The sequence below is a fragment of the Drosophila montana genome, unplaced genomic scaffold (genome assembly GCF_035044405.1).
Source record: "Drosophila montana isolate Dmon_TW-CO22-7 unplaced genomic scaffold, ASM3504440v1 contig_3216_1, whole genome shotgun sequence".
NCBI lineage: Eukaryota > Metazoa > Arthropoda > Insecta > Diptera > Drosophilidae > Drosophila > Drosophila montana.
This window is the reverse complement of record NW_026998096.1, coordinates 849,793-877,572: the sequence shown is the minus strand read 5'-3', so window position 1 is coordinate 877,572 and position 27,780 is coordinate 849,793. Positions and strand designations below refer to the sequence as shown.

Below are 27,780 nucleotides of genomic sequence, written 5' to 3'. Positions count from 1 at the left end.
CCTCGTGGAAATCAGATGATATTTGACCGAGTTATCGGTGTGGGAAATTTTGACCTATGTCTATATAGAATATTTCAGGGTATCATTATTACATGAATTTTGACCAAAAATAAGGTTCCCAGATTTAGATGCCAGATTGATCGAGAGGCCAAAACATGAACAAAGAGCCAAACAAGTTATGGGTGCGGGCAATTTTGACCTATGTCTATAGAGGATGTTTGAGGGTACCATTATTACATGAATTTTGACCAAAAATAAGGTTCCCAGATTTAGATGCCAGATTGATCGAGAGGCCAAAACATGAACAAAGAGCCAAACCTCGTGGAAATTGGATTAGATTTGACCAAGTTATGGGTGTGGGTAATTTTGACCTATGTCTATTAAGGATATTTGAGGGTACCATTATTACATAATTTCGACCAAAAATAAGGTTCCCAGATTTAGATGCCAGATTGATCGAGAGGCCAAAGCATGAACAAAGAGCCAAACCTCGTGGAAATTGGATGAGATTGGACCAAGTTATAGCTGTGGGCAATTTTGACCTATGTTTATATAGGATATTTGAGGGTACCATAATTACATGAATCTTGACCAAAAATAGGGGTTCCCAGATTTAGATGCCAGATTGATCGAGAGGCCAAAACATGAACAAAGAGCCAAACAAGTTATGGGTGCGGGCAATTTTGACCTATGTCTATAGAGGATGTTTGAGGGTACCATTATTACATGAATTTTGACCAAAAATAAGGTTCCCATATTTAGATGCCAGATTGATCGAGAGGCCAAAACATGAACAAAGAGCCAAACCTCGTGGAAATTGGATGAGATTTGACCAAGTTATGGGTGTGGGCAATTTTGACCTATGTCTATAGAGGGTATTTGAGGGTACCATTATTACATGAATTTTGACCAAAAATAAGGCTCCCAGATTAAGATGCCAAATTGATCGAGAGGCCAAAACATGAACAAAGAGCCAAACCTCGGGAAAATTGGATTAGATTTGACCAAGTTATGGGTGTGGGCAATTTTGAACTATGTCTATTTGATATTTGAGGGTACTATGGATATTTGAGGGTACCATTATAACATGAATTTTGACCAAGAAAAATGTTGTTTCTGAAATGTTTGGTATATTCTGAATATAATATATATATATATTCGGAATATATTAAACATAAGGCTTGCCTCAGATTAGGGTTGGACTGTTTTTGGTCTACTTATCCGATTTTCAATCGCCTTTTCTAAAATAAGATTTGGAGTTCCGGCTTGAAGTATTGGAAAAATACGGCTTGTGTGGTTTTTTTAATTGCGATTTTATTTCAAATTTTGTTGTGGTCTTGAAGACACGTTCGCTATATATATATATTATATATTTTTATAATTTTAATTTTCAAACTTAACGTGTTTTCTTTATTGTTATATTTGAGTTTAAAACCAATTTGTGCATTTCATTTGGGGCCTTTATTTGTGGGCCCTTATTCTCCTTATTCTCTCTAAACTCTTGCGAAAGCCAGCTTGCAAAAATTTCGAATTGCTTGTATATAAGTACGTATTATATAATCTATAATCTCTAATAGGGAATTTCAATTTGATTGCTTTTGTTTGAACTTAGTATTGCTAGATATATGTATGTATTTATATGTATTTGTGTTTCGTTAATTTATATTTTTGTTAATTTGATAAGCCACAAGCTTTAAAGCGCACTTCAGTGCATAACATGAAGTTACAACATTTCAAAAATCCTTCTCTTCTTCTTCTTATATATATATATATGTATCTAAACCATTTGTATGCGTATGCGTGTGCTTTTTATTGGTGGTCTGTTAATAAACTTTGTTTATACAATTCTACACAATTCAACAAGTTACTAAATAACAATCTCACATACAATTCATTCTAGGCATGATTGTATGTATTGTATATAATGCGTTTACTTTGTATTTTGGTTTTCTCTATCAAAATGGTTGCAACAACAAATCTACTCAAAATATGCATTTATAATGTCTGTCATATATAATATAATATAATATATCCCATTGTTTATATAAACAATGTAGTTCTCGATTATTGTACGACTGCCAGAAGCATTTGTCGGCGGCTCGATTCGGTACAAAACTAACAAATGGAGCAGTGCATTCAGTTTTTCTTTCTTCGGGCACCAATAACAAATTTCATTTATAAATATAAATACATATACACGTAAATTCGCACTATATATATGTATATATCTGTAAATATATATATATATATATATGTATATGTCAGTATTTGTTAAATGCGTCTCTGAAAAAATAGTATGTCAACAATTTTATAAATATTTCAACTTGTCTCTTTTCGAGTTTTGATTAATTCGCTTTGCATCCAATTGACGAATGCTCAATTCAAAGCTTAAGCCAGCGATTTTTTAGGTTTCCAATAGCATTAAGTTTAGAAAGTAACTAGCGATTCATGGACGATAGAATTATCCTACATAGTTATATATATATAGTGACTATTTAGAAAGTGAACTCTTTGGCTCCTTTCGATTGCCTTTCATCAGAATGATGGGTAAATCTGGTACGAAACTCCCATTCTAGTTGCTTCTCCTTGAATGGACACACTGAAGGATCCTCAGCGCTTGATTACAGTTTGTGGCATAATTTTCTTATTATTTTCCAAGTGACAAATCGTCTTTAGGGTAACATCCAATAGTTAAGATTGCTCTTCAAATCGTATAGGAAAATCTACATGCTGCAGGCTTGCAGTTGTCTTCTTCTGTCCTTTGTATACCCTATTTTTCCAAGTTGATGCCGAAAGTCTAGTTATAGCCAAAACATAAACGCTATATTCAAGTTAAGCCATCCAAAGTGTTCCAATCGATGAAGGTGTATAGGGCACAGACACATTCCAGAGGCTTGTGCTTGTCCTGCTGTATAAAAATAGTCGTCGACTCGATTGCGATGCGGTCAGAACTTCATCTGGGCTTTTTCGCCAGGCTGGTCGATCTGTTGGGATGAAAGAGAACTCGAATGAGTCGATTATGCCAGCATGAGCTATCGCTCACCCACCTTCTGATACCGTGCCGTGGGCTGGAAGGAGGTGTGTGGCATGGTGTAGGCGGCGCCGAACCGCCCGACGAGCCACGCGACGATGTGATCGACAAAGTTGAGGCACGCGGTGCCGAGCAGCCCAAGTAGATGGCCGATCCCTTGTCAATCTCGCGCAGATCGACCCGCGATCCGTGGACAGATGAGGGCACCGAACCTAGCAACAATTCAAACACGACCTTAGCTCGGCTCGTCAAGGTGCAAGTGGAAACATTTACCCGTATAGGCGTGTAGGCCCGCCGGACTGCTGCGGGGTCGCACGCCGAAACCGCTTACGGTGCTGGCGCTGCGCTGCAGCTGTGCGGCTCCATTCCCCACGTTGTCCGCGGCTGGCGCCTCCTTCTGGCTTACAGCTGTGCTGCCCTGGCCCGTTCCACTCATAGAGTTAACTCTGCCGCCAGACTTGTAGCTGTAGCGTGAGGAAGAGCGTTGCAGTTGAAGCTGTTGCTGCTGCTGGCGCTGTTCCCTGCGTGCATCCTCGATGGCTGCCGCATACTCTGCTGCCTCGCTGGAGGTAGTGGGGGCCAGAGTCGAGGCTTGCTGCTGGTAGGCAATCTCGTCCTCGGGAATACGCTCGTTACCTACCGAACGGCGCTGTAGAGGCGAGTTCTTGGGCGATGTAGGGCAGGACTGGGCAGCAGCAACAACGCCTGCGGCAGCGCTGCTGACGCCTAAAGTACTTGAGGATGAGTGCGTGTTGGCATTGGAGGACTGGGCGCGTGTCCTGGACTGTGTGGTGGAGGCGGTCGACGGCCGACGTCGGAACAGTCCTTTGGTGGGGTCCATGTTGCAGACGCCTAATGGAAACGAACAAGCACAGAATGGGGCAAAGTTTTAGTGACAAAAGCCGGTCAAACATTTTATTAGTCTAGATTTTAAAAAAAATTATATCGAATATTAGCGCTTGGCCTCCGGTCTTCTGGGCGTCCGCTTGACTGGAGTTTGGCGGGGCGTCTGACCGCCGGCGACGGCGGCTTTCTGCTTGGCGGCTCGCTGCTCTTCCTCGAATTTCTGTGCCAATCTTTTCATGTGAGCCGTGTAGGGGCCGTGCCGCTCATCTTCCTCAGCGTTCTCGTCCAGGTTGTTGACAAAGCGGCCAACGTCTGTGTCCGCATTGTAGTAGATCACATTGGGCATAAGCTCTTCGCCGGAGCTGCTGCTGGATATGCCGTTCGAGTCGTCATGATCGGTTTCGAGGTCTGTCTCGAGCTCCGACTCAATGTCGGACACCGAGATTTCTTCACTGCCCAGCTGCTCAAATGTTCTGTTCTTCCACTTGTCAACGATGAACCTAAGAGTGTAGGCAACATTTTGCCGGACCGGGGAATTGCCCGAGCCCGAAGCCTCACGGCCGGTAATGGAGAAGCCGCCAATTGCGTAAGTGGGTATGCTCGCACCTGTGGGACACTTTTCGCCGCGAGAGCAATTCCCCTCGCATATGTCTCTATTCTGCAACAGCTCCTGATAGCTATCCAGCGCTAGTCCACACTTGATCCGATCAAGCTGCTCCAGCGCCGACGACGGGAAACGCTCTCTCAGCCGCCGACGCTCATCGGCCAGTTTATATTGCTCGAACTCCAGCAGCTGGTTTTGAAAGCCCGTGTTGGGATTGGCCACTGCGCGACCAGCGCGCACCACCTTCAACGCCTCCTTCCAGTTCAGATGCGTAGCCGTCATAATATAGGCCACGGCGACGGTCACCGAGCGGGACATCCCAGCCAGACAGTGGATCAGCACGTTGCCCTCGCGCAGCCGGGCTGCGTGAATGAAGTCGTTGCACACGGAAAAGTATTGCGACAAATTCTGATCCGGCGTATCCGAGGCCATAACGCACAGATAGTGCTTGTCCTGAAAGTGGACCATTAGTTAGTCAGATACAAATCAGTTGGCTCTAGCTGGGGCAGGTGCGTACCGGCAGCAGACGCCTTGGACTGTCATGTATGGCTATAATGTGAGAGATTTTGAACTTCTCCAGCTGCTGATAATCTTTGGAGTCGCGGTAATTGCCCACATATAGTCCCGGCAAGACCTGCCAAACAAAAGGAGCACGTTTAATAAAACAGAATAAACGAATTAGCGAAGAAATCGACTGTTTACATTTCCCATATGCCAATTCATCACGTTAATTCTGGTAAAAACAAAAAGCCGATTGAAGGCTTTATGTTTTATATACACGATTGGATTTGTTTATCTGAAAATACAAAAGCCTGTTTGTTGTCTATTTGTTGTTGCTACAGGCAACTGGCCTTGACAACTAACTCTCAGGGTCAACCCTTCATGCACACTATGTTAAAGCAATAAAGAGTTAGCTCTACTCGGGAGGGCCCGCATTGAGATACCCTGAACTCACCGTCGAACTGACGATGCAAATTCCTTCTACACACGCACACACGTGCTTCCCAGTATAGACGATAAGGTGCTTAGAGTGCAATTGACCCAGGTATGAAGAATCATAGGATTCGCAGACGACCCGAGCGATGGACAATCCTGCCTCAATGAACGTCATCCGAAGATCGGAAAGAGCAGCATCAATCGGAACTTGACAGGAGAAGCACGACAAACAAAGAGAGAGGGAAAAACAAACTAATTCCCAATCTGAAGCAAAGAATTCGGAGATGGAGAGGAGAAATGAACTGCCACCTAATGCAGTTTTTTACTGGACACGGCGGCTACAGTAAGTAGCTTCATAGGTTCAGACGGCCCAAATCGGGACGAAGATCCGGAACCCAGTGCACAAGGTACAGAGACGCTATTGAATTTGTGCCTCCACCTGAGGGCCTGATGAAGTATATGTTGGAAGGACAGGATAAGTGGAGAGATCTGAGCCAACTCATCATAGGCACCCAGAGAGAGACTGTCTAAAATAGGCAACCCATCCTCGCGTAGTAATACCTTGCGTTAATTCCACTTCCAACAAAAAATTAGTATGGGAAATGCGTTCTTGGTTAATTTGGGTGTTATTTGGACGATCTTTATGAAATTTTGAGGACTTAAATGTGGCATATAAAAGTGTCTGTATACCAAAGCCCTGGACTATACCTTTTAAAATGAAGAGCCATTCAGCTATCGTTCATTTTAAATAAACTTGGCTTAGTTTAAGATTTCTCTAATCTATAGCACTTTTAATCTCTGAAATCGACGCATTCATACATACGGACAAACGGACAGACAGACAGACATGATTAGATCAACTCGACTGTTGATGCTGACCAAGATTATATATATATATATATATATACTTTTTAGCCATTTTCATCATGTTCAGAGTATAGAAAAATTGATATTTATAAAAAGCAGCAGCAATCCAACCTTTTGATATTATGTATTGTAAAATGAAATGAAATTGGCATTGGGTTTTTATTATTACAATGACATTTCTGTCAATTTTCTCGATTTGAGTTTCGTTCCGTTCCGTTCAGCTTGGCAGCATGCATAACTCTTACCTTGTTCATACCATTCCCCATGTTTCCTCATTTAAATGTGGCAGTCGACCTCCTTCAATTGTCAAAGCCTGAAAGTAGAATAATAATACAACAAAAATAATAGAAATCGAGAGAATCCTTTATTTGACAAGTTCAGGGCGAATTCCATGTGAAGGCTAATGCGGAGGCGACAAGCACGACGATTGCATATATTGTTGTGGCTGCCCCTGATGAAAGTGCAAGTGGCAGCTGTTGCGACTGTCATGGCCTCATCGCTGCCAACAAGTACCCTCACCTGCAGAACAAGCTGAAGCAGTCCAAGGAGCAGCCGAGCCGTAGAGCCGGGTCTCCTCCACGGATAGACAAACGTGGCCTAGACGTAGACAATGGCAAAAGCATCGCATCCGTTGCGGAAGTAAACAATCCTTGACGTCGCTGCCTTTGTTGCAACTCATTAGTGGGTTAGGCACACTGTCAGACAGACAGTCAGACAGACAGACAGGCAGGCAGACGGACAGCCAAACCGGGGCACATGGTACAAGAAGCGGCATAGTATTGTTGGGGCATGCAGCTCATTACGATTGGAACTGAATGCCAAAGTTCATATTTGGCAACGGAGCATTTCGTGATGCGCCCTGTTCGTGTGGCCCCCAGAAGTAGGCAAGGCCTAGATTATGCCCCGTTTGCAACAGTTGGTTGCGCCTCACTTGCCCCCGTCTGCCATTTGGGCACGAAAACAAAAGCTTGCTCATCACAAAGTCAAGACGCCGCTTGGCCTGGTAAGCCTTGACTTATGCAACTCAGCGGAGGCTCTGCTCACAATGCATGAGGCTGCCTACGACCTGCTCGAGTGCCTGTCCCTGAACATTTACTTTTAGAATTAACCAAATTTACATAATTTTCAAGTTGGAGCAATGAGCAAAAGTGGCGCTTGCCTGAATTTCATAACAACTGTCACCTGACCGCAGACTGACAAAAAGATGGCAACAAGATAAAGCACGTTTGGCACACGTTACTTGTCGTAACAGCTGCCTTTTCGGCAAAGTAAGCCAACGCCCCCGGCTCCAGCCCCAACCAGGCAGAAGGCCGCAGTGCAAAAATTACTAAAATTATCGCAGTCAACTCTTGAGCAGGTGCCATCGCAGGTAATTGATCTGACAAGTGGCTGGTTAGTGCCTTTGCGGCATCGCCAACATGAATTTCAAGAGAGCGCCTCAAACACTATCTAAAAATAGAGAACCCCCCCCCCCTGCGCCCTGTGGGAGGTATCCAAGCATTGGGCATTAGGCATGCCAAGCGACACTCAATTCAATTGATTTCTGGATGTGTGTGTGCTTTTGAGCTAGCTGTCCACACAGCTTACGTATTGGCTCATCCACTGGTCAAATAGTTTTAGGAGCCTCACATTTCGACAATTTCACAGCGCATTTACCCAAAGAGTTTGACAAGCACTGAATCCATTTAAAAGGGGGGATAAGGGGTAGACCTAGCCGTGTCTGTCCGTCCGTTCCTGAGTATGAAGCCGTGGATCGGATATGGAATAATAAGATCTAGTAACTTAATATTTGTCAGTTATATATTCTCGCATATCTTACGCCGAATAGGTTTTTCTTTTCATTCTTCAAGATTTTTTGTTTCCCTTAAAGTTTCTTGGCATTCCGTTCATACAGATTCATAATTTTGTACTATTTCTAAATACTCTTTCCCGTTCGCACCAATGTTTAGCTAGACCCTTGTGCTTTGCTTTATATGCACAGCTTGATGACATATTTATGCCCTGAAGATTTGTACTGAAGCTATTAAATAATGCATTTACCATAGTGTCAAGCTGGAGGGTAAAGAATCACAACTATATGCAGATGCAGTTGGCTGTTGTTCCTTGTCAACTTTCTAAACTATTGCGACAGCAAGAAACGCAAGAAATCGAGTAAATTTATACGGTTAATATTTTATAATATCATGCGACACCTCCATCGTTGATATTTGCATAGTCTTCCCTTTAATTTTCTTGCTCTCCAAGGAATTAAACAAATGACTTGCATGTACCCTCTTTCATTCCCACCACACTCCGTCCCCTTTATATGTTGATCAATTCGTGTCTTTTTTAGCACATTTAACAAAATCAATAATAGCAACTGGTTCGGTTGTTTGCCAAAACGGAGACCATTAAAAAAAAGAGCATCGTATACCTTTAGGCGCAGCGGAAACACCATTCAAATTTATGGCCAGTTTTAATTTAAGAGAAAAACTTTGGCACCATGTTTGCCATATTAACACGGAAATGCTATTTCGGCCGCCGGACTGTCAGCCCTACTTCCACCTAGCAGTGCTTCGGGCAGCCAAATGTAGATTTTTTCATTTTTTTTGGATTTCCTGCACCCACTGAAAATGGAAAAAAGGGGTATAATGTAGTTGGGCCAAAAGATTCTATCTATATGTAAAAGAGAATGGTCCCACTATCGAAATTAATTAACTTTTTATATGAAGAACAATAGAGATCTAGTCGGAGCCGCTCGACTAGCAATTAATCCTACATCTGTTTACATATACTTTACTCGAACCTACATGTCAAATTTGACTCTAGCTTTTAAAGCATAAGGATTTCGACATCGATTTTTATCGATTGCTTGGGAAAAAGACAAGTTATCAATAATCGCACAGCGACATACAGATTTTGAAAATGATCACAAAGCCGTGGATCCAATTTAAATGTGTTAAAGGAAGCACAGCTGCTGCTTAACGCGAGAATGCAGATAATTAAATAGTTCTGAGCCAAGCACAGGGTATTTCCTAGTCAGGTTTCTGTTTGCCACAAGTCAGCTGCCAATTTTTTCACTTTACCAATTGGCAAGGCCTTTTGATCGAAATGAATTCATTTCCAGGCTCTTTTTATCACCTACACGAGATGTTAGATACAGAGAAATTAGATACGAATGGAGCATATTATGCAACAGATATCCTAGAGCGTACAATTCGAGCTATAAAAAAGTTGGTAGCTGTAAAGCACGAGCAATAGTTACGTCAGATATTGGCCAATATCCGAAAATCGTAGCTAATCTCACCTATATTCCGAAATATTTATGCAACTAATTGAAAGAGAAGCCCCATTGGAACTTATCTATTAACCGAATTCCTCTAAAAGTGAATGAATTCTTAAATCAAAATGTGACAAAGTATATTCCTTCTGTTTCATGCCAGATCGGGCTTATTTTGTGCTCCTGACGGCACGGACCTGTCAATTGAGATCCGCACCCAACTCTACTCTGAACCTATATATAGGGTATAATAGTTTTCAGTTAATTTATAAAACAGGCAGAAAGAAGCAGCTCCGTCCTCTAGAGTACGTATATTCTTGATCAGAACAATAAGCTCAATCGATCTCCTTTCACTGGGAGTCTATCTATCCACCCGCACAGCCAGTTCGTATGCTTGTAATGGCACCTCGCCCTGGATGCAGGGTATCACCTAGTTCGGCACTTCCGCCTTATTTTATACTGCGACAATCGAAATAAATATTATCGTTGCTTTTATTGTTATTATCAAATAGTTATTTTCTTCAATTGTTGCTTTTATTATTTCGGTTATACGTTTCTAATGTTTAGCCGTGTAATTCAATGTTGACCGAATGAGAAACCAGTTGCCATAAATTAGCCGAGCTTCTGGCCTTGCCGCCCGGTCAATAATTGCAAAAACAAGGACCAGCCATGTCGCCCGTGGCGTGTCGCGAGGTTATGTCTCCGACTCCGTCATGGATAGAACTACTCGACACAGTCCGAGCCCAACGGGCAGTCAATTATACAGCTTAGACATTTAACATTAGCAATAAAATAAATACATGCAAGCGGCACGAGCTGGCACACAAAAAGCGGGTCTGACTCTGGTGCGATTTATTGGGCTGGCTTAGGATTACCCCTGGTTGGGGCCTTTGCCTAGGGACACATGGGGCCTACGGAACTGCGTGTGTGACTCAGCCCCGAATAGGGTATTTCAATTGTTTGCCCAAAGCTCAACGAACTGTGCCAAAGTGTTGTAATAAATGTCAGCCCCGGCGGCCTGTCAACCTTAAGAAAACAACCAGAAGAAGCCAACATACATAATCGGAAAAATGCCCACACGCACACACACTTAGTAAGATGAATGCGACCGATTAAGCTTTGTTTTCTTTTATTTCCCAGCTAGCTGGCAGTTTTAGACAAGCTCAAGGGCCTGCCAATGAACGAGCCAAGAACTAACCAGCTAAAAACCCAAAGGAAACAAAATACTTTTTGGGCTAAACCTAGATGTGGGTACGGCCAACAGCGCCGCTTTGTCTGAGGCTAGGCAAATGTCAAGATAAGTCAATGGACTGACGCAGGATAAACAACTGTGAGTGCTCGACTAGGAGATGCCCTGTAGACAGCTATGAAGTGTCTTGATCTGAGCTGGATAAGAGAGCCTATAAACCAAAGTTTGTGTTACTTTGAATATCGATATTTATCGATTTTGGAGAAAGGGAGATGTGGTGATATACAAGCAGCTTATGGATATACAAGAACTTATATTATAAATTTGTTGACATATTATGTTGATGGAGGTGGAGAAGAATCTGTATGGGCTCTTCTGCCAGCTACAAAACCAGGATACCTTCTTATACCCACTTTATTTGTACAGGGTACAGGGTATAAAAAGTGTAAGCCGCCAAGCCGGCAGCCGGCATCCTGCACACGCCGCCATAAAATAGTTTATTAGCATACAAGCGAACGGCAATCAGACGCTGGAAAGTGGACAAAGTGGGGGAACATGTAGAAACTGCTGATTTCATGTGCTTTTGATCGGTCCAATTGCTTTCGGAGGATTTATTACAATGCCAACGGCGTGCGGTCAAAGTTATGTAAACAATCGTGAATCCTGAACAAACACAAAAAATGGCGGGCAAAGCAATCTTAAATGCTGACCAGCAGCTGCCCGGGTTAGAGAATGTGGTCCACAGATCCTGGTCAAGCCACATGTCAGTCCATGTTGGATTTTGAGTTTGCGTTCGGCTATACGCAGCTCTGGGCAAATGCCGGCAGTTAATTAACCACACGCTTCTGCATTCTGTCCCAGCCACTTGCCTGTCCTAGCTAATTGTGCTCCTTAAACGCCTGGAATGGGGGACAAAGGGAAGGGCAACGGGAGGCAGGCGGGTGGCTCGTGAAGGTCGAGGGCCAATACAAATACAGCTGGGACAAAAGCAGGGTTCGCTTACGTGTCGGCGACCAGCTATGAAATGAAATGGAAACTTTGCAGGTTTACTTTTCCAGTAAAAAGTGCTTGATTTAAATAATTAATTTTAGTGCCGCAAATGAGTCGGGAAATCTGGCTTGGGCCTGCATATGAAATCACGATGACAACGACACAAATTGCTAACATTTTGTTTGCAACAAGGGAAATTGCGCAATAATTAATTGAGCTCGTTATATTTATACCCTGAACACAATGATAATGGCCAAAAGAGGTATAATGGCTTAGCGCATATGGCAAAGACCAAGGCAGGCAGGCGGAAGGATAGCTCCTCTTCGGTCTCATAAAATATATTTGTTAAGTTAATTGTTGGGAACAGCAACCTTTATATTAATAAGATTTTCTATATTCTATACCCACACAACACAAAAAGTAGTCGACTCTTAGTTGATATAGGGATGCCTGTCCATGGTCGAACTCATCGGTTCAGAGTATAAAACGCAATCGACTGTGTAATGCTCGTTTACAGTTCAATAAAAGCTTGAACAATATCGATTACAGTGATCATAGGCTGTATCTATACAAATGTATCTATCTTAAGAGCTAATCTATATTTATCGATCTGATAAGACAATCGATTTCTCATGATTTGATGCGTTTACAGTGGTCGTAGGCAAATTCTTTATTTATCGATTTAAAGAGCTAATCGATATTTCACGATTTGCCATGTTCACAGTCGTAGCAGGCAAAATCAACATTTATCGATCTCACGAGCTAATCGATTTTTGCGTTTTCCATGTCCACAGTTGTCGTAGACAAAATCAATATTTATCGATCTCAAGAGCTACTCGATTTTTTACGATTTGCTACGTTCACAATATTTGTAGGCAAAGCCTATGTTTATCGATCTCAAGAGCTAATCGATCTTAGGTGCTTATCGATAGTTTTCATTCAAATTTGGCCAAGCTACCTCTAAATCTGTCAAAAACAATGATGCCACGCCCCCATTTATAGCCAACGGGTATAAAAAGCTAACCATAGCAAAGCATGTCTTTCACGCGCCAATTTATTTCATATCCGATTTCTTACAACTCCCACACCTCATTTATCCGGGCAAATATTTGTCCATGAGTAAATATGCATAGATATGTGTTAACTGAATGGGAAACGAGTAAATTTGCAGCTGAACAGGGGGAGCATGTGAATTCAATTCATGCATTCAGTCTACGTTTTCCGGCAATCAGCAATCGGCAATCCCCAATCATTGTCATCTAAAATGAATGCCTCGCTCAGCTGTGAAAGCGCATGGAAAACGCTTCAGCGTCTTTGGGTGGCCGAGTGTCATGGCAGAAGTCAAATGTATGGCACGTTTGGAGACATTTCCACACCAATTTACACTCACTGCAAATTACAGTCCAAAAGACAAAAAGACACATAGAGAGGGGTAAGCTGGCTGTGACACGGCCAAACACATTACTCATACGCCGCGTGTGGCGTGTGGCGGGGCGCATTTCGATGGCGATTCTACTTAGAGGCGAGTGCTGGGCTACGCTAATTTCCAAGTTGCGTGCAGCCAGTTTTTTCGTAGAATTCGCAAGAAACTACCGACAAAAAATTAACTGCAAATTACGCCATCCTGCGGTATAATAATATACGCATTTACGTTTGCATTAATGCCCCAAATGTGGCACCGAGTTCGGAATTTAACCATTTACGTTTGCATTAATGCCCCAAATGCTACGAGAATTAGCCCCAAGGGAGCCAACTTTTAGGCACACACACCGTAAAGAATTAGGCGCTACGTACCTTAGTTTGCAAGAAATGCTACTGCTGCGGCTGCTCCTGCTGCTGTCTAGAGGCGACCTGATGTCCACGTTCTCACTGCTCCATGAGCACCTAGAGCACCTAGAGCATCTACAGACTGCTGACGTGGGAGGAGGAGAAGATGAAGGCAATCGCTCGTGGCAGTCGCTCCTTTACGGCTCTTGTTATATCACACACGGCGCGAGGACTAAACGGACGCCAGCGTCAGAGACTGTGACTCCAGCGCCCGAGAGCTGCAACCGCGTTGACCGAAGCGTAAAATTTTGTTTGAATACAAATTTTTTTTTTTTTTTTTGTTTTAAGATTAATTTTGTTGCCACTTTTCGAATTTTTCCATATGAAATGCCGTTAGACTGGCAAATAGCTGACAGTTAATATGTTTTGGGCTGTTTAATTATATCTCATGCTGCGTTTTGCAGCTGGAAAAACGGTGTGTATCGAAAGGGAGCGAGCGGGCGGGCGGGTGGAAAAACCAACGAAGTAGCAACAACAAAATAACAAAGTCTAACCGCAACAACGGCGCGAGAATAAAACCAAAAAAGAGCTGAGGCCCCGAATAAACGAAGCGGCAATACGCCTCAAACGCTGGTCACAGACTGAGACCGAAACTGAGACAAAATCTTAGCCCAACCAGAGCTGGACTCTGGCTGAAAACTGAGTGAAAATGCCAGCCGAGAGCCATGAATGAAGCACCAGATTCTGGGCATGCGCACTGCCCATCCACAACAGAAGCGCGCCAATTGAAATGACTCAACTCGGCTGCGACTCATCTCGGCAACGACTCAACTCAAACTCTTGCGTGGTTATATAATCACGGTATTTGGACTAGGCGCACAGTGAGGTAAGAGAGCCGTCACACCTGGCTGGCAAACGGGCGTTGAAGGCAATCGGCCGGACAATTGAGCCGTCGCTCAACGGACGGGCAGCCGTGATCCACAGTTGCAGTTGTCGACTCATCGCGTGCGGTTCCCGTTTTGGTATTTGTTTTGGAAGACTCGGTGCCCCAAAAAAGGAGCCTGAGGCTATTGCCAGATATGTACATATGTACACATACTCAGTGCTGATGATAATGTCAATGCTTTTGGGCTTGGCCACAGTTTCTTTTTGTTTTCTTATTGTAAGCACATAATAATATATCTCTATATATAAAACTGTTTATCCTTACTGAATTACTGACTGACGGACGCACAAATTTTCACTTTATGTGATGGAGGTGCACGCTAAGACGGCGCCTTAGGAAATTCCACCCGCACATGTGGAAAATTGGTGGAAAATTCATCTGACACGTATTTCGCAATATCCACCGCTCTTGAATGCAAAATGCGGCTTAAATGTTTTATAAATTAAAGCTTATTTTGAGGTTCAAGATTCTCAGCACTAGACTAACATGGACCTAAACAGTTAATTCCAAAAAATTTAGTACTTAATTCGGTGGATTTTAAACTTATATTCAGATATGTCTGATTACAAATTTTAATTTCATGCTAAGGGTGAGATCCCTTTGTACGTATTTTTGGGTGAATTCACATATGTATGTATGTGTGTATGTATGTCTGTATCAATGTACATATGTATGTATGTGTGTAGGTATGTATGTATGTATGTGTATATATATATACATTTGTATGTATGTACGTTTGTATGTATGTATATAAGTATGTATGTGTAGGTATGTATGCATGTATAAGTGTGTATGTATTTGTGTATGCATATGTGTATGCATGTGTGTATATATTTATGAATATATGTATGTATGTATGCAGGTATTTATATAGGAGTGTATGTATGTATGTATGTATGTATGAGTGTATGTACTTTTGAGTGTATGTATATGTATGTTTATGTGCATATTCATGCATGTGTGTAGGTATGTATGTGTGCATATACATTTGTATACCTGCCTGTATGCTTGTTTGTGCGGACGTATGTTTTATGTTTTGTGTATGTATGCACGTGCATATGCATATATATGTATGTATATATGCGTGAATAGGTTTATGTATGAAAGAATGTTTGTTTGTATGTATTATGTATGCATGCGTATGCGTACATGTTTGTATGTTTGAATGTATATTTGGTTGTATATATGCATGTGTATATACACATATATGTATGAATTATGTATATATTATGTATACATACGTATGCACATATTTTGTATGTTTATATGCAAGCCCAAGTTTACCTCTAGCTACGCTGCATATTCAAAAAACCGTTTATTTCCTAATGCCCTACTACTCGATTCTCATGAATTCAAGTAAGTAAGTCTCGTGGGCTCCACTTAAAGTGAAGGAGGAAGCGGCTTCAATAAGGAGGAGACGGCGGCTTTTGCAATATAGGAGGCGGCTTCAACTCTGGAGGAGACGGCGGCTTTAATATTGGAGATGGCTGCTGCTTAAACAATGGAGGAGATGGCGGCTTCAAACCAGAGGATGCCACAAGTTCAGCCATGGAGGAAAAAGCAGCAAGACGGTGTCTTTGACGGAGGAGGCGGTCATTGGAAAATTCGGTACGTGTTATATTTAAGTTTTGCTAAGTCTTTTTAATAGTATTATTATTTTATTTAATGCATTGTTAAGCTAATAAACTTTTTCAGTTCTTTCAGTAATGTGTTTATATACAAGTTCGTCTTATGTCTATTGATAGCTGACTATAAAATATTCATCCGTGTGAATTTACAGGTAAGTACGTAATTCTAAACATATTATTATCTCTGTGTTGGTAAGTTCCACCCACAAGTATGAAAACGGTTGCAACTTTTTTGTTTATCATGCGATCGGCTTCATAATCAATTTTAAAGATCTTTGTGAAAATTCATCTGGTACAAGTTTCACACATTTCGTAAAATCCACCTCTCTTGGATAAAAACAACGCAAAGGTTTAATGAAAGGTTTAATGAAAGTTTGTTTTCCTTCCCTCAACTTTTGGTTATTTTTTATTGAATTTAAACCTTGTTTTTTGTTGGTTATCTATAAAAATATATAAAATTAGATGTGGAGTTAAAGATAGTAAGGGTAAATTTAAATTGTCTATGGGCGGAAAATGGGTGAAAATGTTAAATCTTTAATATGAAGCACAAAACTTGCCACGGGCAAGGGCGGGAAACACCCGCTAAAACTTTATAAGCATATAAGTGCATGTACATATATAATAAATACATACACATATCGTTCTAGGTAAACGTATGTACACTCACACATACAAATATATTTGGATGTGTGCAAAATTTAAATATGAAATATTTTAGTTTTATATGCTCAGCTGCCTCTGTTGTGAATCTCGGCGTTGTTGCTGTTGCCCACGCCTGAAATGATTTGGAAAATAAATCGAACACAAATAGCGGCAACGCGGCATGGCAAGGCACCGTTTTGTGTGGGCAGCTAGTGACCAGGCGGTACATATGTATATACGTACATATGTATGTATGTACTATTCATATATCTTATACAAGTCTAAGAAATATGCCTTTGCTTGAAGGCGACAATCTCTGACGCATCATTGTGGCCAAGTCAAGCAGTAAACAGCTGGTAAAAACTCATTTTATTGTCAATTATTGTGGGTTTTCCCGGTATTGGCTTGGGCTTGGGAAATGGCTTACATACATACATACATTATTTACTATCGATAAGCGTGCGGATCGATTGATCGATTATTGGGTCTAATTTCTCTTCCGTGTAGGTGTGCACCCATTTGTGACGCATTTAAAGCATAGCGTCAATGCTGGCTTAAAGATGCACATGTATGTACACACTCACATATTGAATGACTATACATACATATACATACATACATACATATATACAATGCTATTTCGTACGCTTTGAGCTGGTTCAGAAGCCATGCGACTGTCGCTGCTACTCAATATCAGCCTGCGGAATTTGCTCTCTCGTGTTTGGATACTCAGCTGATGTATATTGTTGTAGTAGCTATTGCCGCCACTGGCTATTAATAAATCTGATGTGTGTGAATCTCAACGCTCAGATGGCTACCGATCGGCCCAGAGAGCCAGCAGCTACTTCCATAGGCAGAGATTGAGAAATAGAAAATGATAGTCGATGAGAAAAAAAATGCCGTTTGCAATGTGTTGGCACATTGTAAAAACACTTACCAATTTAGGACTTAACTGTTATCCGTTAAAGCGTCGCAAGCAAAGTTAACAAGCCGCGTGCTAGCTCAACTTAACAACTGAGAATGGAGATGGAGAGAGAGAGCATTACTAAAAAGAGAGCGAGAGAGAGAAAGAGAGAGACTGCGTCGTCGCCAAACGTAACATCAAGGCAGCCCCAAAACGAACGAACGAAAAAGGTTGCGCTCAGTCGACGAGCAACTTTGGCAGCGAGCAGTGGGCAACGACGTGAACTAATAGACTAACGGACAACTATACTACGTGGTCGTGCGTGTGTGTGCGTTCAGCAGCAATGTGCAAAAATATTTTTATCTATAGGTGTTGTATATTTAAATTGAATATATAAATACAAAGCATCACACCGCGCACACATAACAGAAAGAGAGATCGAAACAGAGAAAGAGAGACCTTAAAGCGGCCAACGGAAGTACGTAAAAGCAAAAAGTATCGAGAGTGCATTCGTGTGCGTGTGCTGAACAGCTGCCGTGGCTGTTAGAAAGTGTAGCCAAAGAGTGACATCACGTCAACCGAGACAGGAAAGGCGGGTAAGACGCAGAGGATACCGAGCAATTAGCAATCGATTACGCTGTTGTGGAAAAGTCGCATCTAATCCCAGCGGCAAGTGGAGAAACCACAGTACATATAGTACTTATTAAATCGTATCGTATCGGATAGGGGCGGACGAAACGAAACGCGACGAGACGACTGCCGGCAGCGGAACGTACGAGAATTAACGGACAAACACATTGTCGCTCTCAAGGTGAACCTGCCTGCCGAACATAGCAGCAACAACAGCGCCAGCAGCAGCAGCAGTAGCAGCACAACTCAAAGCAAAGCAATTTATTTCGAAATTAGTCGCAGCGCTTCGAGACGCGTCGAGCAACGGAAACAGAAAGTGACAGGACTCGCTTACGGCATCCAATATGAAGCCAACTGTGATAGCAGCAAGCCAGACCGGCGCAGGTGGCGGCGGTGGTAACGGCAACGGCACGCCTGCAGGAGCCGGCATCAACATACCCATCAGTCGCGAGTATGTCGGCAGCGGTGCCTCGCCCCAGCAGCATCCTCAGCATTACGCACAGCAGCCGCCGCAGTTCTATGCCAGCCAGCCTTCGGCGTATGGATCGCCTCGCCAGCAGCAGCCGCAGCCGCAGGTTCCCACAAATCCGCAGCAGCAACATTTTCAGGTGAGTGACTGGCTAAAAATCGACGGCGCCAGCCTCAAGGTCGCCTCTCTGCTTGCTTATATGTACATTTTGTATGTAGACTTGTAGATTGGCGCCCGACAAGGTCGCTTTAAATTGTTTTTGGCGACAGATGCGTTTGGCGATGAACATTTAATTAGCTCGTTCTCTGAAAATGCACAAAAAACAACTTTTTTTTTACTGTGCATCAGAAACTTAAAAATTCGCCTCGCATTTTTGTTGTGTAAAGGCGAATTGGAGGATATACAAACATACATATATAGCATATGCATGTGTGCTCGTAAGTGTGACTCTCACATACTATGCACCCACTTTGCGTGCATTTCCATGCCCTACAGCAGCTTGAGAAGTGTGTCAAGTGTGTGTGTGTTGTTGTTGTGTGTGTGTGTGTGCTTACACTATTGACCCAATAGGCTCGCCCTACATATGTAAATCATAAATACATACACATGTGCTATCTATTTACATATGTATGTACAGTTTTGGCTGTCAACGCTGCGTATGATTAACGTAGCGCCGCTTGCGGAAATTTACCATGGAACAGCATCAACTTAACAACAGGAGTATTCCAAGTATAACCACAGCTGATTGGCTATCTAATCTAATTGCTGGCCACACAAAAGTATCAAGTGTTTTTTATGAACGAGACGAATCGACGCTCGGTTTGATTTGTGCTCGTTGAATATATTTAACAATTTCTAGAAAATGCGTGATGATAGACAAACCCAAATGTTCTACCGACCAAATTTTCGGAGAGAGTAAGACACACAGATTGAGAGCGAGAGAGAGAGAGAGCTTGTTAAAAGAACTGGCAAAAGCAAACATTTGGTTTACTTCTTGGCTCGCTTTTTGCTCTCAGCAAACGCTAAATATTTTCGACTCAATCGCAACTGTAGCTGTAGGTGCACTTACTTACTTATACATTTACAGACAAGTGTTCACACACTCATAGGTGTATATATATAAATGTATGAACGTATACATGTGGGTGGGCAAATGGCAGTCTATATGTACGAATGTATTTACGTATATACAATATAAATATGTATTTACATACAGACGTACAAACGCGTGTAGGCGGCGACAGCTCACGAAATAACAGCATATATTGCTTAACTTGTTGGCCAAGTCAAAAAGGCCGAGATGTTCTGTGGTCAGTCGTCGCAAGTTTCTGATCGGATAGTGGCTTGATTTGTTTACAACACTTGCAAATCTACCTTATATGTACATATACACATGCTTTTACATGTATCCACATTCATTTGTATACAGAAATATGAACTTAAGTCCACCCGAGAGGGTATTATTATTCAATGTTGTTGATCCGACTAAGTTTATATACAATTGGCTAACTGGAATAATATATATATATATATATATATATTTGTATGTACATACATATTTTATATACAAACAATGGCATGAAAATCGAGTTTTTCTATGGAACGACATGTATGATATCTCCCATTAAAATAAACATATATGTAAATAAAGATATTCTTAATTAGCTGTGTCGATATACCCAATTTCTTATGAGTCAGAATCTGATTTTCTCTGTATATTTATGTATAATGTATATTTATATGAATGAAGAAGAAATCTGAAAATGTCGGACAGAAGTGTTTGTTTATCTTTGTAAATGTATCTTTAGCAATGTCTAGCAATTCACGAGCTTCAGTTAACTGATAACAAATTCAACATCAGCCTTAGGTTTCACTGTTAGATCGAACATATACAGTAGTTCTTCCCTGTTTTACTCTTTTAACCTGACAAAATATATTTAAGAATCTATTTACTAATGTTTTACAAATTAGTCGAACATTTTTTATTGTTGTTCATACAGTGCGAAATTCAAACTTGATTCCGGGAACGCTTCTTCATTTTGAAATCCAAATAAGATCGATTAATACAAATAAGAGTTCGTATAGCCCCATATTCAAGTGTTTGTCGATACATGTACATGTACAGAAGCCACAATTTTTAAGCATTGAAATTCTCATAGAAATCACTTTACAATTATTAATTATTCAGTAATATCAATATGAAATACTGAAGGTATATCAAGAAAACATATTAACATAACAGAGTATTCGAAAGTAAGAGAAATAACAATAATAACAATAATGAGTCGTCCACATTAAGAACATTCTCAAATAAGTTTCTATTATTCCTATATTTCATTGATGTGTATGTACACATTCTCATCATTACCATTTCACGCCTATCACGAGATCGGGCATTTACATAATCATTCATTTACTCTTTAAGGAAGGAAATGGATAAACGCATGCATGCATGTTTACTTTTGGCTTTGGGATCTTCATTTAACGTTTTCAAAATATTTAACGAAAATTACTTAACCACTTAGTGCTGGCTATTATTTTTGCAACTGTACATATAAAGGATACGCACCTTGTCATTTTGCCATCAAGGATTCCGTATTAAATCAGTCAGTCTCCGTATATTACGTACATTGCGCATACGTATGTGTACAAAATACACATACATATATCCATATTACATATGGACATACCCATACATATGTACATATGTAAAGGAGAGCATTTCGTGCGTGAGAGCGCTGTCGAACCCTGCTGAAGTTGCCAGAAGCATCTAGCAACAACTTCGTCGTGGTGGGCGTCCAAGGCAAATTGTCTGCTTGATTCTATAAAAGGCTGTCACCAGCTGCCCGGTTTTCGCATTCACAAGACAACAGTTCAACGGAGAGCACGTCACGTCGCGAAAAACGAAAAGGCGAATAGAAAACGTAGCAAAGTGTAAAAGTAAATTGTGAAAAAGCTGTTTACTGATAAACCAAACAATCGACTTAAAATAGGTAATGAATAGCAGGCACACACATGCATAAATTCATATTGTCAATTGAATATTGTAGCTTGTAAAAGTGCTTTTTTTTTCTTCTGGCAAACAGCTGTTCGTTGAAACAGCGCACATACACACATACACATTTAATATGTGTATATATTGTATGTGTATATGTAGTGTGTACATAAAGTGTTAGTTAACGCAATAATTGACGTTTATTTACACGTTGACGTCACTTGTTTTTACTCAAGCTGCAAGTTCTTATTGTTTGTCATACACTCACACACACCCACACATGGATTTGTTCGACTTTGACTGCGATTGGAGTGAATCATCCGCTTATTTATAAACAATTCGCCCGTGCGGGCATTTGTCGTGTTCATTCGGCCTTTGCTAGTCACTGAAGACTGAAGACAAAACTTATCAATTGCTTTAAATATTTGCAGCAGGGCTTTGGATTCGAACCGGATATGGACATGGATATGGATAATATGTTCCCACGATCTCGGCTGGGACGCCTGCATAACGATCCTTTCGCCGGCTTCGGCGGCACACGTAAGCGGAATAGTTTGCACGATCCCAATACCCATAACTACCCTCAGGCACACTCAATGCATGCTGATGATGACTTTTCTCATTATTTCGACGATGCTGCAGACTTTGGATTTCCACAATTCTCTACACTTGGACGACGCGGCCGCGTAGCCGGCGGCGCTAACAGCCACATGGAGCCCGATGATGATTTCTTTAACAGACTGCCATCGGACTTCCGTCAGTACATACCAGAAAGCTTTAGCGGCCGTCGATCAGCTGGTGCTGGCGCTCCACAGCCCCGTCCTCAGCAGCAGTACTACCAGCAAGATTATAGCGTGCCACAGCAGCCCGGAGGAGCGCAGGCACATCAAGCTCCGCAGTCGCCCTCGAAGCGCCTGTGCGACGCGGCCATCCAAACGGATGACCCCGCCGGCCGCTCGGAGGTCGATTGCGCGCCACCTGTCAATCTAAACCAGCATGGGCTGCGCAACACTATGGATATGGGCATTAAGAGCGTCACCGAACAGGAACAAGGGCCGCGCTCGCATTCTGCGCCACCGCCAGAGCAGCAACAGCTGAATCAACAATACCAACAATCACAACAAACAAATCAACAGCGGCCGACGCCGCCGCCACAATTTGGCACGCAGACTAGTCCACCAGTACAGCCTAATTTCGGAACGGGTCAGCCGCAGCCGCCGCAATTCCATAAGACTTATTATCCGCCACAGCAGCAGGCGCATCCACAGCAAAAGCAGCAAACGCCGCCACCCCCGCAGACTCCCGGCGGTAGCAATGTGCGCACCATACCCATCTTTGTAGAGGGTCGCACCGAGCCCATTATCAATGCGCATAAGGAGATACCAAATCAGAGTGCTGCTGCAGGCCAGGCCCAGGCACAGGCACAAGCTTCGGCCCAAGCATACTATGCGCCACAGCCGCAGCATCAACAGCAGCGTCCTGCTCCACTTAATACTCAACAGCCCCAAGGCGATCCTCAGTTGCAGACGGACGCTGGTGTCGGTGTGCCGCCACAGACTCCACATACGGTAGACTCAATCAAGAAGATTCAGGATATACAACGCGACGTTCTTGATCTGATGGCCAAAGTGGAGCAGTTCAAGGGCACGCGCAAAGACAAGGAATATGCGTACCTGGATGAGATGCTTACACGAAATCTTCTCAAGCTAGACACGATCGACACAAACGGCAAGGATAGCATTCGGCTAGCCCGCAAGGAAGCCATCAAGTAAGATCATCGAGTGTTCTTTTCATAATGTAGCCCGACCCTTAACTGGTTTAAACCCATTTTTTAGGTGCATACAGGCATCAGTCAACGTGCTTGACGCCAAGGCCGAGGAGAATGCCAGAAGAGCATCTGGAACAGTAGAGAACGCGGCAGCCAGTACAGAAACTGCAGAGCCGACCCTCGCCGAACAGGCTGAACCTGAAGCTGTCGCTGAGCCCGCTACGCCACAGCCGTTGGATGCCACCAAGATCCAAGAGCCTATACCTCTGCCACCACCACCGAGTGCCGCAGAGGGTGGTGAGAATGCGCCAGACTTGCAAGCTGCGATCGACAATTCACAGTCTGCCACGGAGACGGCAAAATCCGAGACCACAACGCTGACACAGTCGTCTGAATGATGATCGCAGTATATTTACAGGACGACCGTTTCGAAGCAGCTACACAAATTAACCAAAATCAAGTAATCGGAGGATCTAATCTATTGTTTCAAATTTATCGGAGGAAAGCGACAAATTATTAATTAAAGCATTGTTTGTGAGCATCTGATTAGGTGCTGGTGAAGTTGCATCGAACTCTTTGCTAGTATTTGTTAAATATACACATATTGCAACATATACATGCGTACGTAAACTAGGCTAAGTTAATAATGATATAAATGACAGTGCCTACATATTATTGAATTGAAAATGGATATTATAGTGAAGAACGTTACAATTATTGAAATAGCTGATAATTCAGTTTTATATCGAGAGTTGATGAATTTGTAAAGGATCACCAGACAAGCAAGAGTATGATCTCATACACAACTGCACACATGGTAATGCACTGGTTGGCAATCTGCCGAAGATAGGTAGCTCGAGTCTTGCTAATTGTTAAACAAACAGGAAATATTCTAATGCAATAATTTTTGTGCTACTAATTATTAAAATAAATGTAGATATTGTTCACACTATAATACACATACATACAAAACATATATTGGCTACATATAATAATACAAATCGTGTGCATTAAGAAACATTTTAAAAAGGACGCAACATTGTTTCGAAATCTAAAAGTTAACAATCAGATATAAAATGTATACACAAATGGAAGGCACCTGTGAGAACATGGTGCGCGTGATGTACGATCTAAACCGTGTTATAGTCGCTTATAGGCAATATTAAATCTCATTAGGTATAGTATAAATTGCATTATTGTTCAAGATATTACTGGGCAGCCGTGTTTTAAATGTGAGTAATTCGGATATATGCTCCATTAACTACAGCTATGGCTGTTAAGGTGTATACACCTGCAAAAATTTATGTAGCTGCTCTGCAGTTGCCATATTAGATACGGATTTGCATTGTATTGTTACTGCTAAGTGGTTTTAGTTGATGATTTCGACATAGTTTGCCGGAAACAGTCCATAGGTTCCATCAGGGCCCAATCCCTGCCACCAGCCCTCGTCAATTTGATCGATATGCGTTATAACATCGCCGGGATCAAACGTTATTTCTGATTCATCAGCTGCCTGATAGTCATATAAGGCACGGGCACGTAGACCCAAGTCGCCAAGGCTCTCCTGGCATATGAAGTCATCCTCATTGACCAGATCGGTCACTGATAGTGAGCAGATATAAAGAAATAAATAGATTAATGTCAGCGTATAATGCTTATTTCAACAACTTACATGCATTACGTTCCAGTGTACTTAGACCGGATGTCTTGACCGATTGAGACTGCTGCACTGTGACTGATACTTTGGTGCGCACCTCTTCCTCCTTGTATACAGCCGTGTCGGTCTCATTTGTCGATGTCGTCTCATCCGGTGACTGTGATTGAACCGAGTTTGTTTTACTGTGCGGCGATCGTTTGATGGTGGAGAACTGCTCACTCTCATGAGCCAGTGGTAGGTCCTCAGTTTGCTGCAGGTCCTCCTCGTTTATAGTTTCAACGGAATTCACCTCGGCCACAACTGGCGCCTTGTCGGCCTCTGAAGCTTCGATGGCCACTGGAGGATTAATAGGTGAAACAGACTGTGGAGACAAGGTGACCTCTGTATCCTGGTTCTGATTGTGATTGAATACGTTTATACGCTGTGCAATAGAATTTCTGGCGGGCTTCGCCGGCGGTTGCGTATTGAGCCTAAAACTTCATACAATAAATAACAAGAATGCAGATCGTGTCCACGAGCTTACTTGGATTGCAACTGGCCCTCGCTGGTGTGCTTGGTGAACATTGCCTTGGCAGCACCCACACGTGAGCCGATCAACTCACGTGCCTCCTGATTCCGCGCCTGGCGCATACGGTCCGCGTCGGTTAGGTTATTCCCAAAAGTTGCAGCTGTTTTTTCAGGACTCAATGGTTGCGGCGAGCTGTAAATTCAGTAAGCAGTTAAGTGACAAGCGCTCAACAGAATCTCAATAACCTGAGCGTATATTTACGTTTTAATGGGTACATGCGCTGGCTGTAGTTTTGTCGTGCTTATGACCAGCTTTTCGCGCTCCTTATGCTCCTTTTCTTCGCGTGCGCGCTGCTCCTGCTCGAGCTTCAGAAGCTCTAAGCGTTTGGCTTCCTTTTCAGACCCAATGCGATGCTTCTCCTCTGCCTCCTCCTTTTTCCAGAAGTCCTGCATTACACTCGCGTTGAGCTCCTTTGTGGGAATAACCCGGGTATAGTTTGTGCCAACTGGCGCCTTTTGCTCTTCCATGGCTCCACGCGGCTCCTTAAAACTGTATGCTGAGCTAACCGTACTCAACTTCTTTAGCAAACGCTCGATATCGATGTCATCCTCATTACGTGCATTGATTGTCAAATGAGCACCGGAGAGAAGTTTGCCCACGTCATGAATATGGTTCGCGCAGGTGCCCTTGCGTAGCACAGGTGCGCCTTCGCCCTTCAAAGTGGAACGGTGAATAGTTAGATAAGATAACAAGAAAAAACAGCACACTGACTCACCTGCCAGTTGACGAGCAGGTACTTATTGAGGCCAGTCTTTGGGTCTTCGATTTGCAAAAATGCGTACATTATTTTGCCGCTATTAAGGTCCTCGCTTAGCTCGTCTACGCCGCCGTCTCCTTTTCCGACCAGCTTCAGTTCGTTCGTCTGGCCTTCATAACCAAATAGCGCCCAGTTGGTGCTGCTCTTGGCGTCCAGCACATCCTTCCAGGCACCCACAATTTGCGCCCGATGTTTCTCAAAACTAATTGCCATTTTCTCCTTGCGTGCTCGCGATTGAATGTGTGTAAATCTCCGTTCACCCGTCGGCAACTAATGCCAACGACCTTGAACAAAGCCGCAAAATGCGATAAATCGAAGTTTCAAAAGTCTTGGTAAGCTTTCACTCGTGCACCTTTTTTGGTGCTGTCACCGCCAATTTTATGAAAGCCAACGCCCCAAATATGCAATTTTCTCACTTGAATGGAGTTTTAATTAAATGCACATCGAATGCATCAGAGACACACACAAACACATTTACGGAGGTTTTGTTGATATAATATCGATAATAACGATTTTTTGAATTTTCGATTAAGAATTGTCGATTTATGCCGTTGGCTTTTCCGTCAAATCTATGGAAAATGTATTAAGACATGAAAAGTGGATGAAAACAGCATACATACATTATGATTTAATATTGAGTTAAACAGAATGATTGGTAAGAAATACTGGTACATATCAAATTACAAACTTTCTTGAGCAGTCAAATGTCTTATTTCAAATGGGTAAAATACATTTTAACCCCGATCCAGTTAAAAATTCCATTATGGCAAAATAAAAAAATACTAGAAAAGATTTACTCAAAGATGATCTGTGTTCGGTGTTCACGTTGGCACTAAAAATGCCCGCAGTAGTTGCAGCCGACTAAGTCGTTAGCCATATGGCCAATGGCCATAATCGCAACTAGGGTTGTCTAATATCTATAAATATTTTTTCGATATTAAATTTATTTACCAAAAATATCTTTGTTACGATATCCTTGATATGTTTTACAGAAATTTACATACATTTGATTCCTGACAGCAATTTTTCTTAGATGTCGTTTATCAGCTATTTACAACTGTTCACACTAATATATTTAATCTTTGAGGATTTAATATGTAGATTTGATTTCGTTTTGCTTACTTGTGTGACCGTTCTCTGTGCAGAAAATAACTCGGCTACTCTTGGTTTTGCTTGCATTCCATTGTGATGCCAATAAGGGAAACGTTGTAAGTTTTCTTTTTTTCAAGTTTAACTAATTAAATAATATTTGTAATCAACTAAAAATGTTAAAATTGCATATAAAATATTATATATTTTGCGAGCAAACTATGTTTATTAAGTGGGT

At 42.2% G+C, this 27,780-nt stretch overlaps 3 protein-coding genes across 11 annotated transcripts; 1 reads left to right on the top strand and 2 right to left on the bottom strand.

The window, feature by feature from the left end:
• Nucleotides 1-2,825: 2,825 nt before the first annotated feature.
• On the bottom strand, nucleotides 2,826-13,846 carry LOC135432958 (uncharacterized). 3 transcript variants are annotated; one of them, XM_064688860.1, is made up of 7 exons: nucleotides 13,517-13,846; nucleotides 6,530-6,597; nucleotides 4,999-5,115; nucleotides 4,484-4,934; nucleotides 3,305-3,883; nucleotides 3,048-3,243; nucleotides 2,829-2,984 (listed from the first exon to the last, which is right to left on the bottom strand). In XM_064688860.1, exons 2-7 carry the CDS (start codon nucleotides 6,548-6,550, stop codon nucleotides 2,954-2,956), a joined length of 1,395 nt encoding a protein of 464 aa, XP_064544930.1. In that variant the 5' UTR covers nucleotides 6,551-6,597; nucleotides 13,517-13,846; the 3' UTR covers nucleotides 2,829-2,953. The 3 variants fall into 3 exon arrangements, with proteins under 3 accessions (XP_064544928.1, XP_064544930.1, XP_064544927.1); XM_064688858.1 differs by lacking the exons at nucleotides 6,530-6,597; nucleotides 13,517-13,846 and adding an exon at nucleotides 5,184-5,340 and having other exon boundaries at nucleotides 2,826-2,984; XM_064688857.1 differs by lacking the exons at nucleotides 2,829-2,984; nucleotides 3,048-3,243; nucleotides 3,305-3,883; nucleotides 6,530-6,597; nucleotides 13,517-13,846 and adding an exon at nucleotides 5,184-5,336 and having other exon boundaries at nucleotides 3,919-4,934.
• A 4,009-nt stretch (nucleotides 13,847-17,855) lies between these two features.
• Nucleotides 17,856-24,085, top strand: stv (starvin). Of its 6 annotated transcripts, none has more exons than XM_064688759.1 (4): nucleotides 17,857-18,847; nucleotides 22,138-22,243; nucleotides 22,346-23,471; nucleotides 23,539-24,085. In XM_064688759.1, the coding sequence occupies exons 1-4, from the start codon at nucleotides 18,584-18,586 to the stop codon at nucleotides 23,867-23,869; spliced, it is 1,827 nt and encodes a 608-aa protein (XP_064544829.1). In that variant the 5' UTR covers nucleotides 17,857-18,583; the 3' UTR covers nucleotides 23,870-24,085. The 6 variants fall into 6 exon arrangements, with proteins under 6 accessions (XP_064544827.1, XP_064544826.1, XP_064544829.1 ...); XM_064688758.1 differs by having other exon boundaries at nucleotides 22,135-22,243; XM_064688761.1 differs by lacking the exon at nucleotides 17,857-18,847 and adding an exon at nucleotides 21,577-21,701 and having other exon boundaries at nucleotides 22,135-22,243.
• Nucleotides 23,946-26,942, bottom strand: Abp1 (Actin binding protein 1). Of its 2 annotated transcripts, none has more exons than XM_064688765.1 (5): nucleotides 26,412-26,939; nucleotides 25,898-26,349; nucleotides 25,652-25,828; nucleotides 25,144-25,598; nucleotides 23,946-25,073 (listed from the first exon to the last, which is right to left on the bottom strand). In XM_064688765.1, exons 1-5 carry the CDS (start codon nucleotides 26,664-26,666, stop codon nucleotides 24,841-24,843), a joined length of 1,572 nt encoding a protein of 523 aa, XP_064544835.1. In that variant the 5' UTR covers nucleotides 26,667-26,939; the 3' UTR covers nucleotides 23,946-24,840. The 2 variants fall into 2 exon arrangements, with proteins under 2 accessions (XP_064544835.1, XP_064544834.1); XM_064688764.1 differs by having other exon boundaries at nucleotides 24,412-25,073; nucleotides 25,144-25,604; nucleotides 26,412-26,942.
• Nucleotides 26,943-27,780: the final 838 nt, after the last annotated feature.

Excerpts from the sequence above, each read along its gene's own strand:
- LOC135432958 (XM_064688860.1), bottom strand. The coding sequence starts at position 6,550 with ATGGGGAATGGTATGAACAAG. Across the intron at positions 5,116-6,529 it reads TGGGGAATGGTATGAACAAG|GTCTTGCCGGGACTATATGT; the intron begins GTAAGAGTTATG and ends TTTGTTTGGCAG. Across the intron at positions 4,935-4,998 it reads GTCCAAGGCGTCTGCTGCCG|GACAAGCACTATCTGTGCGT; the intron begins GTACGCACCTGC and ends GTCCACTTTCAG.
- stv (XM_064688756.1), top strand. The coding sequence starts at position 18,584 with ATGAAGCCAACTGTGATAGCAGCAAGCCAGACCGGCGCAGGTGGCGGC. Across the intron at positions 18,848-22,134 it reads CGCAGCAGCAACATTTTCAG|CAGGGCTTTGGATTCGAACC; the intron begins GTGAGTGACTGG and ends AAATATTTGCAG. Across the intron at positions 23,472-23,538 it reads GCCCGCAAGGAAGCCATCAA|GTGCATACAGGCATCAGTCA; the intron begins GTAAGATCATCG and ends CCCATTTTTTAG.
- Abp1 (XM_064688764.1), bottom strand. The coding sequence starts at position 26,666 with ATGGCAATTAGTTTTGAGAAACATCGGGCGCAAATTGTGGGTGCCTGG. Across the intron at positions 26,350-26,411 it reads ACCTGCTCGTCAACTGGCAG|GGCGAAGGCGCACCTGTGCT; the intron begins GTGAGTCAGTGT and ends TCCACTTTGAAG. Across the intron at positions 25,829-25,897 it reads GCGCATGTACCCATTAAAAC|CTCGCCGCAACCATTGAGTC; the intron begins GTAAATATACGC and ends CTGAATTTACAG.